At 44.6% G+C, this 18,244-nt stretch overlaps 1 protein-coding gene across 1 annotated transcript; it reads left to right on the top strand.

Moving 5' to 3' along the window:
* Positions 1-2,596: 2,596 nt before the first annotated feature.
* TXNDC15 (thioredoxin domain containing 15) lies at positions 2,597-17,248 on the top strand. Its single transcript, XM_012651351.1, has 5 exons — positions 2,597-2,795; positions 8,505-8,986; positions 12,655-12,818; positions 14,733-14,863; positions 16,834-17,248. The coding sequence occupies exons 1-5, from the start codon at positions 2,729-2,731 to the stop codon at positions 17,028-17,030; spliced, it is 1,041 nt and encodes a 346-aa protein (XP_012506805.1). The 5' UTR covers positions 2,597-2,728; the 3' UTR covers positions 17,031-17,248.
* Positions 17,249-18,244: the final 996 nt, after the last annotated feature.

Genomic DNA, 18,244 nt, shown 5'->3' with positions numbered 1-18,244 from the left:
AAAAAAAAAAAAAAAAAATTTTAAATTCTGTCTGCTTAACAGCGCATCATGTCAAAGAAGACCAAGAGAACACTGAAGGAAGAAAACAGATTTTTTAATGAGGATTGGGAATTGCAGTATCATCTTGTTTCAGCTAAAGATAATATGATTTGCTTGCTTTGTGATACTGCAATATTGACATTAAAGAAATCCAATGCTCATCAGCATTACAACACTCATGAGGACCACAAATATTTAAATTGGAGAGGCGAGAAAGGTTGTATGGCAGAAATTAAAAGATGAGAAGCAAAAGCAAAGACAATTCCTTCAAGCAGCAATAAGACCTGGAAATAATGCCACTGAAGCAACTTGTAAAGTAGCTTACATACTCGGGAACAAAGGGAAGCCATTCAGTGATGTAGAAACTGTAAAAGAATGCATTGTCGAAGTTGTAGGATGTTTAGACCCGCTAATGTTTCGTAGTACAAACAACGGTCTCTTTCAAGGAGAACTATAACAGATCAGCAGCATGAATTAGCCTTCAACTTAACAGAACAACTTCATGCAATATTTGAAAAGGAAACTATATATTATTCAATTGCTTTGGATGAATCAACTGATACTGCTGACTCAGTGCAGGTTTTTTACTTCATTCAGGTCCTAACAGAAGATTTTCTTTGCTATGAAGAGTTACTCACTTTGGGCACTCTTGTGAACAGAACACAGGGAATAGATATCAACAACTTTCAAGATAAACGTCATGAAGTTGGACTGAATTTGGTAAATTTAGCGAGTGAGTATACAGATGGTGCACCTTCCGTGACAGGAAAACATGAAGGGTTTATTGCATGAAGGAAAAAAAGTATTAACAGACCTGGATGCTCTTATTTCTTTTCATTATCGTGCATTTGAAAAATCTCTGTGCTAAAACTACTATTTTAAGTGACACTTTGCAACAAATTATAAGTATTGTTAACTATATTAGAACAAATGCAATTCGGCATGGTCAGTTTCATAACATGCTAAAGTCCAAAGGTGAGGTATTCGGTGTGGATTTGCCATATCATTCTAAAGTGCGTTGGTTGGCTATTGCAGGGACAGGTGTTAGCCAAAAATTTATCTCTGTAAGAACAGATAGTTAAATTTTATGACGAACAGAATTATTCAGCAATGTGAATTATTAAAAGACGGTTTCTATAGGAATGCAGCATTTCTGTGATATTGTGTCTAATCAAAATGGCTTGAATATTTCTTTGTAAGGTAAAACTAAGTCTATAAATGATATGTGGCAAAAAAAATCCAAGCATTTCAAAAAAGCTATCTTTTTTCAAGACACTTCTTCAAAAGGAAATTTTGGATGAACATTTCCCCAGTTAGCAAAGGCCACTGATGAACTGGATGATGTGGGCAAATCATTTGAAGAATACGCAGCTGTTATGGATCTATTAATTGGAGATATAATGAAAGGTCCACTGACTTTGAGAATCATGACATCACACTCAAATTAGCATTTCGGCCTCACCTAGTTGGTATCACCAAGGCACCTAAAGAACTACAGATGGAACTGATTGAGCTCTCAGTAGATGACATCTTAAAGTCTTTGATGCTAAGAAAGAGCCAATTGAAATATGGAAAGATGCGGAAGAGCCACGCCTTCGGCAACATGCCCGAAAAAGGCTTTCTTGCTTTTCAGCCACTTGCTGTTGTGAATCTACGTTCTCGTACCTAGCCCAAATCAAGATGCCCTCAAGATCACAAAGGACTGACACCCATCTAGAAGATCAGCTGAAACTGGGGACCTCCATGCTGCAACCAAATATTCAGATGCTTTCCAACTACAAGCAGACACAACAAAGTCATTAAAAGGTTAACTTTAAAATTAACAAATAGTTTTCGTTTTCTGAAATTATTAAGTACATAGTAATTGATTTTTACAAAATAATGTACATTTTTAAGTTTATCTAACTGAAGTTTAGATACATGCAGCTTATGGCCCCTGCCCTGGGTGGGTGGTTTAAGGAGGAAGAATGCCTTGTAGGTGAATTAGTTGAAACCAACCAACCAACCAACCAACCAACATCTCTTCCCCTGAGTAGATAGGTAGCGTTAGGGCTGCCAGATACAGCAAATAAAACTATAGGATGCTCAGTTATAAGGCATGTCCCTTATGGTAAAAATTATTCATTGTTTATGTGAAATTCAAATTTACGTGCGTATCTGGTATTCTATCTGGCAACTCCAGGTAAGGCAGCGTGGGAAACGGAAGGGACTCTAACATTTACAGCCTCCGAGGTTCTGCACCTCGATGGGGCACGTGAAGAAGGCTTCTGGGCCTTTTGGCTGTGGGAGTGAAGCATGGAAACCCTCCCCGGTGGGCGCTGTGCTCCAAGCAGCAGGGCCCTGACTTGTGCGGGAAGAAAGGAGGCCACGGGCCTCTGCGCAGCACCGCCCTGGACTTGAGTTAGGGTCAGGAGCGTTCGAAACGACTTGGAACGCCTGATGCTTGTCTTCTAGAGGGGTCTCGAGGCTGGCGGCGCAGGCCACAGGCCAGAGGCCGTCCGCCCGACTCCAAAATGGCGCCCGCGGCGGCTGCCAGGGGCCAAGATGGCGGCGCGGGCCCGCGCCCGCGCGCCCGGCCTCTCCTCGCCCGGCCTTCCTGCGGTTGGGAGCGCGACGCTCCTCGCCGTGCGCCCGTTGTCCGTCCGCCTGAGTGGAGGTCCCGGCCGCCACCCGCCGGCCGCCCCGCGCCATGCGGCTTCTCGGTTGGTGGCAGGTACTGCCGTGGGCGCTGGGGCTTCTCGCCCGCGGCGCGGAGGGTGAGTGCGGGCCGGGCCGGGGCCGGGGGCGGCAAGCGGCGGGGTGTGAGATGACCGGGCAAAGTGGGGGGTCCGTCTGGGTCACGCTCTTGGCGGGCGCGAAGGCCGGCGATGCGCGCCTCGCCCCTTCATGGCGCGCTCCCGGCGCCTGTGCCCGACCCCTTCCCCAGGTGCGCCGCCGGCGCGGGGCCGGCTAGAGGGGCATGGCCCGGCGGCCTCGCTCAGGCCTCCTTCGGCCGCATCCGTTAGCAGCAGGGACCTTGGTAAGCCCTGCTGAGGCATGCCCTCTCGTGACGAGCACGTTATTATTAGTAATAACCATAACAAATAGCCGACATTTACTGTGGCCTTATTAGGAGCCAGGAACTGTGCACAGTGCTTTGCCTCATTATCGCGTTTAATCCCCACCAGCCCTGTGAGATCGGTTCCCATTAGTGTTCCAGTTTCTCAAAGGAAGGTGCTGAGGCTCAGGGAGGCCGAGCGATCTGCCTGAGTTTGCGCTTCTGGTGGGTGGCAGAGCTGGGCTCTCTAACCGAAGCCCTCGCCGGAGCCCACCCTGCTGGACCACTTTCCTAAGGAGGCCACCCTTGCTCAGTGCCTGTGTGAAGGCCATACAGGAGAACACAGGAGACTTCCGGGGTCCCCAGCTTGCCAGGGCATGTTCTCCGGGACCCCTTCAAGTGGGGAAGCTGTTGCCCTGGAGGCATGGCTGGGCCGGGGCGTGGAGGCCTTATTCTCATGGCTCCTTCACCCCACTCCTCACGGTCCTGCTACAGTCCACGCTCTTTGGCCTTGCTTGTCACTGGGACCTTGGCAGGAATAGGCAGGTCTTTCCTTTCCCTGGGGTGTCTTGGAGGAGGCAGGGCAATAGACTGTTGCTGAGCAAGGAGAGGAATGGTAGCACAATTAAAGTAGCACAATGAAAGCACTCGCTGCCAGGCACTGTGCTTAGTGCTTTAGGAGCATCATTTTATTTAATGTAAATGCTTATTCAGGAGATGCTATTGTTCCCCTCTCTGCTCCCCCCTCCCCAGGGTCTTACTCTGTCACCCAGGCTGGAGTGCAGTGGCAGAGCAGGATCACAGCGCACCGGGGCCTTGAACTCCTCTGCTCAACCAATCCTCCTGCCTCAGCCTCCTGAGTGGCTGGGACTACAGGTGCCTGGCGCCACACCTGGCTGAGTTTTTTGTAGAGATGAGGTCTTGCTATGTTGCCCAAGCAGGTATCGAACTCCTGGCCTCCAGTGATCCTCTGCCTTGGCCTCCGAAAGCTGTTCCTGTTTTATAGATGAGTAAACTGAGACTCAGAGCCAGTAAGGCCTTTGCCAAGGTCATACAGCTGGAAGTCTAGGCGCCATGATTCAAGCATTCTGCTTGACTTCCCAGCCAAACCTCTGTATTCTCACTGCGCTTCACCAGCCTCACAGGGACGATGGCATGTGCTGGATGCCACTCCCCAGGTTCTCCACCCTGTTCTGCGCCCTGTGCGGAGTACATACCAGCTGTCCTGTCTTCTGGCTTCCTTTTGGTTGGAGTGAGGGGAGAGTGAGGTCAGGATATAATACAGGCTGGCTGTGTCCCTCTAGTGAAAGGCGATGACTTCTAAAAACCTACCTCTTTGTTGCTCTTGTGTTTCAAGGTTCTGTGGACCCTTAAGGTCTGTGAGTGGTAACCGGCTCCCCCTCTTTTATTGCTGGCCTTGGAGTGCCTTTCCATTGCTCTTAGTTTCTCTACGCCCAGCCCACACGTTGGTGGTCCCTTTATTAAACTCTCCTGAAATTGCCCAAGTTAAATGCGCTGCTTCTTGGCAGAACCCTGGCTGATTCAGAGGACTTAGTCGTCCAGTGTGAGCCCACCTTGCAGTCAGGGTCGCATGAGCCCATCTTGCAGTCAGGGTCGCATGCATGCCCATCCTGAGGATAACGTCAGCCATGGGGTGGGTCATTGGTCATCATTGGGTGTGGACAGAGGAAACTCACTGGCCAAAATTTATACAAAGACCACAGATTCGATCCCGCCCCCACCAAATTGGCAAAGCTCCCCGCCGAGGCACCCAGCCCTTTGTCTGTGTTGTAGTCACAGAAGTGTTTGACTTTCTGCCAAAGACTCACCTTGCTGCCCAAGCCCCACACTCTGCCCTGTCTAGCCCTACCTGTCCCTTCTCCCTCCTTACCTGTTTTTCCATCAACTTTATAGATGTTCACATTGCTCCAATGTCCTACAACCAAAATAGAAACCTCCCTTAGCCCCTTGTCTGCCTGTGACAAAACTAACCTATCTTCCTTGTCTGCTCTATAGCTGGATTTTTGGAAAGAATCATGTATATTTATCCATATAGTTACCATATATTCCTTTATGTAGATCCATGTTTTGATCTGGTGTCATATTTTCTTCTGAGTGAAAGAGTTCCTTGAAGGTTTTTGTTGTGTGGCTCTGCTGGTAATGAATTCTTTCAGTTTTTGTGTGTATGAAGTGTTTATTTCACTTTTGTTTTTAAAAGATATTTTTACTGGGTATAGAATTCTAGATTTATAGGTTTTTTTTATTTAGGTACTTTAAAGATGCTGCTCTTGCTTGCATTGTTTCCAACGAGAAATCTGCTGTCATCCTTATCTTTTTTCCTCTGTACGTAACAAGTCTTTTTTTCTCTGGCTGCTTTCAAGATTTTTCTCTTTGTCACTGGTTTTGAGCAATTTGATTATTATGTGCCTTGGTGTAGTTTGTTCAGCTTGGGGTTTGTTGAGCTTCTTGGAGCTATGAATTTATAGTTTTCATCAAGTTTGGAAAGTTTTTGGTTATTATTTCTTCAAATATTTTTCTGTCCCCCTCACTCTCTTTTCTCTTTCCAGTAGTGCAGTTACCTATACATCAGACCACTTGAAATTTCACAGCTCACTGATGCTTTTTTTCCGGATTCTTTTTTTCTCTGTGTTTCTTTCTTTATTTTTTCTTTTTTGTTTTTAGAGATGGGGTCTCACTGTGTTGCTCAGGCTGGTCTTGAACTTGGCCTCAAGCCATCCTCCTGCCTCAGCCTCCCAAAGTGCTGGGATACAGGTGTGAGTCACCACACCTAGTACTGTGTATTTCATTTTGGATAGTTTCTATTGCTCTGCCTTCTAGTTCACTACTCTTTTCTTCTGCAACGTCTAATCTACCATTAATCTCATCTAGTGCAGTGTTCTTCTTAGTGTAGTTTTCGAAGTTTTCATCTTTAAAGGATTTGAACTTTTTTTACATCTTATATCGCTATATCTACTTAACTTTTTGAATATATATAGTATGGTTATAACTACTGTCTTAACATCCTTGTCTGCTAACTCTGACGTCTGTGCAAGTTCTGGGTCAGTGTTGACTGATTGATTATTCTACTTACTGTGGATCATAGTTTCCTGCTTCTTTGCCCATCTAGTCATTTTTTTTTTTTTTTAAGACAGAGTCTCGCTCTGTTGTCCTGGCTAGAGTGAGTGCCGTGGCATTAGCCTAGCTCACAACAACCTCAAACTCCTGGGATCAAGCAATCCTCCTGCCTCAGCCTCCCGAGTAGCTGGGACTACAGGCATGTGCCACCATGCCTGACTAATTTTTTCTATATATTTTTAGTTGTCCAGATAATTTCTTTCAATTTTTTTTTTTTTAGTAGAGATGGGGTCTCACTCTTGCTCAGGCTGGTCTGGAACTCCTGAGCTCAAACAATCTGCCCGCCTCGGCCTCCCAGAGTGTTAGGATTACAGGCGTGAGCCACCGTGCCCTGCCTACGTCTAGTCATTTTTGACTGGATGCCAGACATGAGTTTTACCTTGTTGAGTGCCAGATATTTTAGTATTCCTATAAATATCCTTAAACTTTTTGGGTATAGTTAAGTTATTGAAAGTGGTTTGATCCTTTCAGGTTTTGTGTTTAAGGTTTGTTAGATGCGAGCAGAGCTGTATTTATTCCAGGGTTAATTGTGCCCACTACTGAGGCAGATCCTTTTCCGTACTCTGCTCAGTGTTTTGTGAATTATGAAGTTTCCCAGTCTAGCAGGAACAGGTACTTTTCCCTGCTCTGGGCAAGTGGTGGGTGTTGTTCCCTCTGATCGTTTCCGGTAGTTCTTTCCCCGGCTTGGGGTGGGTTCCGCACATGCACGTGCTGGCCAGTATGCTGCTGTGTGCTTGTGGGGTGGGGGGGCTCTGCGGACCCCCGGAGTCCTCTCCCTCTGCAGCTCTCTCCTCTCCAGTATTCTGTCCCACAATCCATAGCTGTCTTGGTCTCCTCGGACTCTTAGCTCCATCTCCTCAACTCGGAGAGTCTGCTGCCCCTTGGGTTCCCTCCCTGAGGCCGTGTGAGCTCCCTCCAGGTGGCGAGCTGGAGCAGCTGTAGGGCTCTCTTCATTTGTTTCCTGTTTCTCAGGGACCACTGTCCTTCGCTGCCTAATATCTAGTTTCCTGAAACTGTTGTTCCATATATTTTGTCTGGTTTTTGTTGTTGTTTCAGTAGGGGAGGTAAATCTGGTCCCTGTTACTTCCTCTTGGCCAGAAGCAGAATGCCCAGAGAATGTTTTCGAATTGCTGAATGAATCTGAAAAGCTCTGTGGGTTTATTCTTTGAGACTTTCTACAAATGTGCATACCTTAGGAGGCTTCCAAACCTCTTCCCAACTTTGAAGCCAGTTGGTCATTTACTCCCCAGTGACAGGCTGCTGGAGTGAAGAGCTCATCACACAGTTGGCTCCTTAACCGCGCGGGCGTTCCTGAGGGCAGCTAGCCTTGTTCCTTTTCCCTGGTCAGCACCTGGCGCAGAGTCTGGCAGCTGGTGTTGAGGTGATAAGGGTTGGAGGGCAGGAGTCATTGCCACAGAGGTGGAAGGAGATTTAGCAATAAATGGGCATATGGGACTGTCCGGGGCTCTGCCCTTATCTGAGCATTTTGCCCAAGACCCACCTTCCGGCTCCAAAGTGGGAGGAAAGTCCTCCTCTTCTTCCTCCTGCCGCTGCTCCTACACTGCTCAGCCCATTCGCTGACACTCCCGAGGGCAGCAGCCCACGGGTGGCAGAAGGAGGACAGCATCCAGCTGTCAGAGGCTACCTCGGGAAGGAGCTGCTGCGTGGCCAGGCAGTGTTCTCGGGCGTGCAGCTCAGCATGTCCCGAGGTGTCGTGGCAGGGAGGGGAAGGCCCGCTATGGAGGAGCAGAGACTTTGCTCCTAGGCCTGGCTCTGCTGCTTGCTGTGTGCCACTGGGCACCTCGGTGAGCCTCTCTGTGTCTCAGCGTGGTCATCTGTTAAGTGGGCTTGACCACCCTCGTCTTGCCCATCTCACAGAGCTCTTACAATGTGTGCAAAGAAGATCCGCCTTAGTGGGATCTTGCATAAAACCATTATTATTTTCTTTGGCATTCTTATCAAACAAACGACGGTGTTGAAGTGATTATATTATCCAGTGTGCACCCTGGAATGTTTCTGGTTATAATCCACATGGCAAGCAGCAGGTGTCGGGCGAAGCTACGTAACTATTTGTCCATTTATTTATTTGGCATTCATTGATCTAGTACCCCCGTAACCCTTCTTCTAACCTGGAGGATGGTGGGTGGCTCTCTGATAGCTTCATGGGAAGGATAACCGTTTCTCCAGAGAGGAAAATTTCGTATCTGAGGAGAGCCGTAACTCTCTCTCAAGCTGGGGGTGCATTTATGTCGAAGTCCAGCGTGAGCGAACGTGCCGGGTGTTGCCGCTGCAGGGGAAGGTGACCGCTTGCGGTCCGAGGAGCAGCCCGCGCGCCCCCTGCCGGTGGGGGCCGTGTACCTGAGCGCCCAGCAGCCCCCGCGCGACCCGAGGGGCGCGGCCGCGGCGGCGGGAGAGGCGGACGCGGCGCTGGGGGCGGACGCGGCCGGCGATCACGTGGTGATGCTGTCTGTGATTCCGGGGGAGGCCGAGGACAAGCCGAGCCCAGAGCCCAGCGGCGACACTTGCGACGCTGGAGGAGAGGAGGACTCGAGGTGCCACCTCCGAGAGAGCCTCTTCTCCCTGCACGGTGCCGGGGCGACCTTCCCCGACCGAGAGGAGGAGTATTACCCCGAGCCCGAGGCGGCCGACTCCGACCCGGCCCCGGCGGACGACGCCAACAGCACCGAGAGTCTGAAGTCCCCGAAGGTGAACTGTGAGGAGAGAAACGTGACGGGATTAGAAAATTCTACTCTGAAAATTTTAAATATGTCACAGGTAAGAAAAAATTACTCAGTGCTTTTCCTTATTTTTAGCACGTTAATGTTATGATTTAAAACTCCATCAGCTTTGCAGCCAGGCATGGTGGCACACACCTGCTCCTCAGGAGTTTGAGGTTGCAACGACCTACGATGACACCACTGCACTTTGGCCAGGCGACAGAGCGGGACCCTGTCTCAAAGAACAAAAGCGAAACTCTCACCGACTTTGAAATGGAAGGTCATAATCTTTATCCCATTGTAAGCGGGATAGCACTTAATGGCTGCTTCAGCGAAAATTGACTTTTCTTTTTATGATGTTTGTAGGGAAAAGGAGGAAAATCGGTGTCGATTATTCTTCTTAGGTGGCACAAACCCTAGTTGTCCATGAGGTACTCTCACCACCAAGCCTCATGATGGAAGTTCCAGAGGACAGACAGGTGCTTGGCATCAGAATCATAGCATTTTTCTTTTTCCGAATTTCTCTTTCTTTCTATTTATTTATTTATTTTTTTCAGTGGAGACGGGGTCTTGCTCTAGCTCAGGCTGGTCTCGAACTCCTGAGCTCAAACGCTCCACCCGCCTCGGCCTCCCAAAGCGCTAGGATTACAGGCGTGAGCCACCGTGCCCAGCCCTTCTTTTTCCAAATGAATTATTTATTACAGGGACAACCTAAAAATATCTGGATCACTAAAATTATAATTTAGCATTATTTAGACTAGTAACGCCCCTGGAAAATGTTATATTGGTGAAAAATTTCTCTTTCTTCTAAAGCATGTGAATCCACTGGTTATTCTAAAGTGAGAGCTGAGACGATTGTCCCAAACTCAGCCATGCTTTTCTAGATAGTTGGATAAATGATAACTTCAGAGGGAATACTGAACTAATGACTTTCAGTTTCTTCAGGATGGTTAAGAAAACGGAGGAGCAGGATGAATTCAGGCTTGTAGAAGAGAAGGAAGTCCCAGCTCTGAGAGCAGTGACTGCCTGTTGTCAATGAGGGTACAGTACGTTTAGTGCACGTAGCTCCTCCGAGGGCAGGGCCAGTGCTGGCCTCACATCCTGCCTGAGCGCCTGGTCGACACTGTGCATCGTTGAACTAACCTTTGGCCAAATATGTCAATCTGACTGTTTAGTTCAGACTTAGCTCTGCTGAGATGATAGTTTGGGGCTGAGGTTGCTGTGAGCTAGGCTGACGCCACGGCACTCTAGCCCGGGCAACACAGTGAGACTCTGTCTCAAAAAAAAAAAAAAATGCTACTGATCATCTCAGCCTTCGGTGAGTCATAATTTTTTGCTGATAGAGGATCTTGCCTCGATGTTGCTGGCTGCTCACGGGTCAGGGTGGTGGTTGTTGAAGGCTGGGGTGGCTGTGGCAATTTCCTAAAATAAGACAGCAGTGAAGTTCGCCACAGAGAAAGGTTTCTCTGTAGCATGTGACGCTGTTTGATAGTATTTTACCACAGCAGAATTTCTTTCAAAGTTGGAGTCCATATTCTTAAACCCTATTGCTGCTATATCAGCTACATTTATGGAATATTATAAATCCTTTGTTGACATTTTGACTGTGTTCACAGCATCTTCGCCAGGAGTAGATTCTATCTCAGGAAACCCTCTTTTTTGGTTCATCCATAAGAAGCAGCTCCTCATCCTTTCAAGGTTTATCATGAGATTGTAGCACTTCAGCACATCTTCAGCTCCACATATAATTCTAGTTCTCTCCTTATTTCTGCCACATCTGCAGTGACTTCCTCCACTGAAGTCTTGGACCCTCCAGTGCATCCATGATGGTTGGAATCAACTTCTTCTGAACTCCTATTTATGTTAATATTTTAATCTCCTCCCGTGAATCACACATATTCTTAATGATATCTAGAATGGTGAATCCTTTCAAGAAGGTTTTCAATTTACTTTGCCCAGATCCATCACAGGAATCACTATCTGTGGCAGCCATAGCCTTATGAAATGTATTTCTTAAGTAATAAGACTTGAAAGTCAAAAAGTCTCTTTGATCCGCAGGCTGCAGATGTTGTATTAGCAGGCCTGAAAACAACATTAATCTTGCACATCTCCATCAGAGCTCTTGGGTGACCAGGTGCATTGTCCATGAACAGTAACATTTTGAAAGGAATCTTTTTTTTTCTGAGCAATAGGTCTCAACAGTGGGCTTAAAATATTCAGTAAACCATACTGCAAATAAATGTGCTGTCATCTAGGCTTTGTTGTTCCACTTCTAGAGCACAGGCAGAATAGATTTAGCATAATTCTTAAGGGCCCTAGGATTTTTGGAATGGTAAGGCACTTAAAAAGTCTCAGGGGCTACATTAGTCCCTGAGAAGAAAGTCAGCCTGTCCTTTGAAGCTTGGAAGCCAGGCATTGACTTCTCTTCTGTAGCCACGAAAGTCCTAGTGGCATCTTCCAATACAAGGCTGTTTCGTCTACATTGAAAACCTGTTTTTTAGTGTAGCTACGTTGATCCATTCACTATCTTAGCTAGATCTTCTGGATAACTTGCTGTAGCTTCTCCATCAACACTTGCTGCTTCACTTTGTACTTTTATGTTATGGAGATGGTGTCTTTCCTTAACCCTCATGAACCAACTTCTGCCAGCTTCCAACTTTTCTTCTGCATCTTCCTCACCTGTCTCAGCCTTCATAGAATTGAAGAGAATCAGGGCCTTGCTCTGGATTAGGCTTTGGCTTAAGGGAACGTTGTAGCTGGTTTGATCTTCTATCCAGAGTACTCAGACTTCCTCCATATCAGCAATAAGGCTGTTTTGCTTTCTTATCATTTGTGCATTCCTTGGAGTGGCACTTCTAATTTCCTTCAAGAACTTTTCCTTTGCATTCACAACTTGGCTGACTGGCACAAGAGGCCCAGCTTTTGGCCTGTCTCAGCTTTCAACTTGTCTTTCTCGCTGAGCTTAATCATTTCTAGCTTTTGATTTAAAGTGAGAAATGTGTGACTCTTCCTTTCATTTGAACAGTTAGAGCCCATTGTAGAGCTGTTAATTGGTCTAATTTCAATATTGTGGTATCTCAGGGAACAGAGGAGTGTGAGGAGAGGGAGAGACACAGGGGAAAGGCGGTCAGTGGAGCAGTCAGAACACACACATTTATCTATCCACTAAGTTGCCATCGTATGTGGGCACGGTTTGTGGCACCCCAAAACAATTACAGTAGTAACATCAAAGATCACTGATCCCAGATCACCACGACAGATATAATAATAATGAAAAAGTTGGAACTCTTGTGAGAATTACCCAAACGTGACACAGAGACATGACGTGAGCACATGTTGGGAAAAATGGCACCGATAGATTTGACTGATGCCGGGTTGCCCCTCCTCTTACATTGGTGAAAGAGGCAACATCCACGAAGCACAGGAGATCGAAGTGCAATACAACAAGCTCTGCCTGTATTTGAATTGATCAATTATGAAAAGTATTAGCACAGTTCTGTAGTAATATTAGGAAAATGTATAACTCATCATTTGATACTACTTTTCTGCTGATTCATGGACTCATGTGGTTCAACATCTAAATGCTTCTTGGAGATGTACAATGCAGTCTCCTTCCTCTCCCTGCCCCACCCGCCATTGCTGCATGTCCCGTTTCTTGGGTATCCTTTCAGAAGAACGTACACATATATTCACTGCTAACTTTAACACTTGTTTCTCCTACCGCAGGACCTCATGGACTTTCTAAACCCGAACGGCAGCGACTGCACTCTAGTGCTGTTTTACACCCCGTGGTGCCGATTCTCTGCCAGTTTGGCCCCTCATTTTAATTCTCTGCCCCGGGCATTTCCAACTCTTCATTTTTTGGCTCTGGACGCGTCTCAGCACAGCAGGTATCTTTGCTCGGTGGGGTTTATGCTCAGCCTTTTGGCTGACAGTTGCAGTTATTTGGAGGTTGTAATTAGTGAAGTTAGAAGCGGAGGAGGTGACATGAACTTTGCAACCAGACTGAAGGACGGGAACAGCAAGAGTGAGGAGTCAGGGTTGTCAAACTCCTGAGGGAGCTGGTGGTGTCACTTTCCGGAGGCCCGTTAAAGAAAGAGGCCTGTTCTCTGTGTAGCAGATTTAAAGGTGACAGGTGATGGTACCTGATGGCAGGGGAGGGGCCAGGGGACTTTTTAGGGTCCTGGCCAGACGGAATTAGCAATTGGTATCACAGTAGGATATTCCTTTGTGACTTTAACCTGCATTTTAGGTCCCACCCCTGTTCTGTGTCTACTCAGGATTTCTTTCTTTCCTTCTTTTATTTTCTTTCTCTTTCCTTCTTTTCCTTTCCCTCCTTTCCTTCTTTCTTTCCTCTTGCTTACGTTTATTCTTGCATGCATGTTCCATAGTAGACACTCAATAAAGTAATGGATTAATTTAGCTCTTTACAATGACATTTACCCATATTCTTGTTTTACATTTCTTTTATATTGTTCACTGGGCTTTTGTCTTTTTTAAATGTTCAGTAAAGTGAGTTACAGAGCACTTGGTTCAGATATTAGATATTGCCCCTGAGTGCCATGACTGTGCCCGGGTTATAGACTGTGGTCCCCTCCTCTTCTAAATTCTCCTTAGCAGGTCACAAGGAGGTTGTGTGTGAGTAAATCTAGAATGTCTGGAAAATGGCCAAATTGGTGGTAAAATGAAGTTGAGTAAAACCATTAATTTGCATTCCACTGATTTTTTCAGTGTGGGAATATAACTGCCAGTGTTTACCTGAAACTGTTTATGAAGAAAGAAATTGCCCAACAAATTAATAATTCTCATATGGGCTTTGGGGACATATCTAAGTGGCCGGGCCCAAGGGAACAGACTGATTGGAAGCACAGTTCAGGTCAATGTCTAAGTGTGGCTGGGCCCCCCACTGTCCCCACGCATACTGAGCACTCTTTGGCTTTGGGTCTCATATGTCTCTCCCCACTGTCTCTCCCATAGCCCCCCATCTGATTTATTCTTTCTTTCCTTCATTTCCTTGTATTACCTGGTATGTTCCCTTAATTATGGAGACTGGGACACTTGTTTTCATTATACGAGCTGGACATGTTTGCCTCATATGTTAATATTTAAGTTATACATGTTTACAAAAAAAAAATCCTCATCATCCAATATTACTGTTTTATTAATGGGGGAAACTGAGGCTTAGGGAGGTTAACTCATCTGCCCAGAGGTCACACAGCTGGTTCAGGGGCAGAACTGAGGCTTGAAGCCAGTGTTTCACCTCTGATACCTATTATGTAAAGGGGCAACAAGCCTACACAGGTCATATTACTTCCAAGTCACCTGCCCCAATCGTGAACTTCCTGGTGTGCTTGTTACATCATGTATTCCCGTGTGCCAATTCACCAAACTAAGCGCATACCATAAGTTGATCTTTTCTGAGGGATGGGGATGGGTATTCTGAAGAGCTGGAAATTTTTTCTGTCAAGTAAACTGACGTTGTATGCTTTGTCCATGAATTAGAATTTGCTGGTATGACGTATTTTGACAGGAACTTAAATGGTGGAACAATTGTTCCGGGTACATCCATACTATCATAGAAAGCAACTCAGATTGCAGAACGGGAATGCCCCCAACCGTGACCCATAAAGAAAGATGGCAGAAACAAACTAAAAAGCCTAAAGTTTGAGTATCAGAAACATCCTTCCTTGGGGAACCAATCTTTTCTCATTTATGTATTTCCATCCATTCTGATATGGTAATTGTGTGAGAAAGCCCACTGGTATTAAATTCAGGTTTACTGACTGACTTCTTTCTATTTGTAGCCTTTCCACCAGGTTTGGCACCGTGGCTGTTCCTAACATTTTGTTATTTCAAGGAGCTAAACCAATGGCTAGATTTAACCATACAGATCGAACATTGGAAACCCTGAAAATCTTCATTTTTAATCAGACAGGTATGTAGAAATAATAATATGCTGAGGGTATATGCCTTTTGTGGGTTCTGATCTGCTATAATCCTTATCCTAAGTGAAGGACTTTGAGATATAAAACTTCTTTTGTTATGAACTGTTATGATCCTGTTAAATAAATCCCAGTGTCAAGCTTAACATTAATAGGTAATTGTAATGTTGTAGATACCTTTTTAAAAAAAATTTTATTGAAATATAATTTGCATACTGTATATTTCATTTGTAGATATCTTTTTATTAATATATATTTTTCACTTAAGTCTAATATTTACATAAAAATATGCATAAATCATTAGAGTGATGAATTTTCACAAAGTGGACCCCCTGGGTAGCCAGTACTCAGATGAAGAAACAGAACATACCAGTTCCCCTTCAGCACTACCGCGCCTGCCCTCCCCAAAGGTAGCCACAATCTTGACTCCTAATAGCATAGACTTGTGTTATCTGTTCTGAATTTTATATTAATGGAGACATATAGTATTAGTAGGTATTCTTTTGTGTATGGCATTTTCCATCCAATATTATCCTTGTGAGATGCATCTGCATTGTCGTGTATGGTTGTTTTGTTCAGTTTTATTGCTAATGTTCCATTTATTAATCCATTTGCAGATGCTATTTTAATTTCTTAATATTTGCCAAAACATATGGCCTTATTTTTTAATCTGTAAAACTTTGAGCATTGTAAATTGAAGACATTTTCTCCATTGGAAAAGTTCATTCCTCAAAAACTTTATTTATTTATTTATTTATTTAGACAGAGTCTTGCTCTGTCACCCTGGGTAGAGTGCCTAGCTCACAGCAACCTCAAATTCCTGAGCTCAAGTGATCCTCCCGCCTCGGCCTCCCAGAGTACTAGGATTACAGGTGTGAGCCACTGTGCCCAGCTTCCTCAAAAACCTTAATGCCTCAATTTTGAACATCCTACTCTTCCTAAAGTACATTTACTGGAAATAAATCAAATTATAACACACAGTCCATATATATTTAGTTGCATGTAATCACTTTTATCTGGTATTAAAGAGAAAAAGAGCTGAGTTAGGTCACAGGAATAAAAGTGGGATATTGCAAGGTGGTTAGCTACTGTACCCAGCCTTTTTTTTTTTTCCTTAGAGATAGGGGCTTGTTCTATCACCCAGGCTGGAGTGCAGTGCTGCCATCATAGCTCACTACAGCCTTGAACTCCTGGGCTCAAGCGATCCTTCTGCCTCAGCCTCACAGGTAGCTGGGACTACAGGCCTGTGCCACCACACCAGCTAATTTTTCTTATTTTTTGTAGAGAAGTCTCACTATGTGCCCAGGCTGTTCTCCAACTCCTAGCCAGCGATCCTTCTGCCTTGGCCTCCCAAAGTGCTGGGATGACACGCGTGAGCCACACAGTGGCCCTATTCCAAGTCTGACACTGGATCCCTGGTATTCACTTAGATTGCTGTGGGGAGAGGAAGCCACTTTATTCAATGCTTTAAGAAAACCTCGAACACAAGTGAAATCTACGTCAAGGCATCTTTGGAAATCACTGATCCAATTGGTGGCTAGTTGTTCTAACAATTCTCTGAGTAAATTATTTAAAAAGCATTTTGAATTTAGTATTACTTTACCTTTGAAAACATTCTGGAGACTCTGGAGAGAAGCTTTACTAGTTACTTATCGAACTTTAGTCTCAAAAGAGAACAAAAGACATCTCTTAGAATACACTGACTAAGAAACCTCTGATGAGTTCACAGAATTCTAGTGCTTTGGCTTTGAACAGCTGAATGGATTCCTGATGCTTTGATGTGGTGTGGGGCAAGGCAAGTTACAAATTACACTGACAGGCAAGTGAAATCCATCCCAGATACCCTAGCAGTGGTGTTTATTTTAGGACTTCATGTCATGTTGCATACCATGTATAATACTTAAGAAAAATCCATGGCGGGTGCTTTTTCTGTCTGATTTGAAACAATTGATTTCTCTTTCAGGTATAGAAGCCAAGAAAAATGTGATGGTAACTCAAGCGGACCAAATAGGCCCTCTTCCCAGCACATTGATAAAAAGTGTGGACTGGTTGCTTGTATTTTCCTTATTCTTTTTAATTAGTTTCATTATGTATGCTACCATTCGAACAGAGAGTATTCGGTGGCTAATTCCAGGACAAGAGCAGGAACATGTGGAATAATGATGGACTTTACGGAAAAGTTGGAAAGAGGAATTTCTATCCTTCATTTCAGAAATTAGTGCTACAGCTTAATTTTCTCTAGTGAAGTATTGACTTGCAGCTTCACTTAGATTAAAAAAATCATGCATTTGTTGATCTGTTATTGAATGTGTCAAAAAATTCTAAACTGGTATTTTAACTAGAATTGCAATAAGCAATGGAAAAAAATATTCACTAGAATGCCCTGTTCTTATTTTTACTACTTGAATGTTATCCGGTATGTGAAGAGTAATCCAGTTTGAAAGTGAAGACATTCACTTGGATGAGTGGAATAGTGAGTTAATGACAACATGCTTACTAAGAAGGCGGCAAAAATAGGACTTTTGGGGTTATAGTTTTAGAAAACTCTTGATTCCTTATATATGTTTAAGAAGGTTGATTTTTTTGTTTGCAATTTCTCTTCCAGAGTCCATAGCAGAAAGTGTTGTTAGGGAAAGAGTAACTAGAGTTGATTAGTGTGACCCTCCAAGTAGCAACTGATGTAAAATAAAAGAGTCAAATACCTTGACATTTGTGATCTCTACTTTCACTGAAAGAATGTGAAGTAGTTTAAGTTGTTTCTGGGTAAGACAGATGTTAGGAAAAAGTAAATGCTCATTTAATAATATTGTCAGTTCTGTGGTAAAGTGTAAGTTTTAGTCATAGTTACCTAACCAGCATGCATTAATTGAACCTTAAAATGTTCCTAGCACTGTGCTTGGTTTAGTGAGATCCAAAAGAAGTATAAAACACTGTTCTTGCCCACGGGTCGATGCCAGTCTAGTTCAGGACACATTTAGTAAAGAAACAACATTGAAAAGCTCTTTCTAAAAGATCCCTTTAAATTTAGATTTAAGAGAGTTGATTTTTTTACTTAATGATAAATTACTTTTATACCAATTGTTCCCAGTGTTTTAGATAAAGTGTTTATTTCATAAAACACCCTAAATTCTATAGAAATAGAACCTTAGATGAGTCTCCTTCTCAGAGTGTTATACTGAATGGGAATTTACAACTTCATGTGTCACATTGAGAACAGCTATGGCTGGGTGGTCACTAGCAGGAGGGGACTGTGACTCAGAATGGTGCCATTATTATTTCCATTTTACAAATGAGCAGACTTAGGCAGAGAGAGGTTAAATAACTTGCCCAGGTTACACAGATGGTAAATTGATGAAGCTGGGATTTAAACCTTC

This window comes from Propithecus coquereli, unplaced genomic scaffold (assembly GCF_000956105.1).
Source record: "Propithecus coquereli isolate 6110/MARCELLA unplaced genomic scaffold, Pcoq_1.0 Scaffold353, whole genome shotgun sequence".
NCBI classification, from domain to species: domain Eukaryota; kingdom Metazoa; phylum Chordata; class Mammalia; order Primates; family Indriidae; genus Propithecus; species Propithecus coquereli.
Note: the sequence above shows the minus strand (reverse complement) of the source record. Positions and strands in the feature narration are given on the sequence as shown.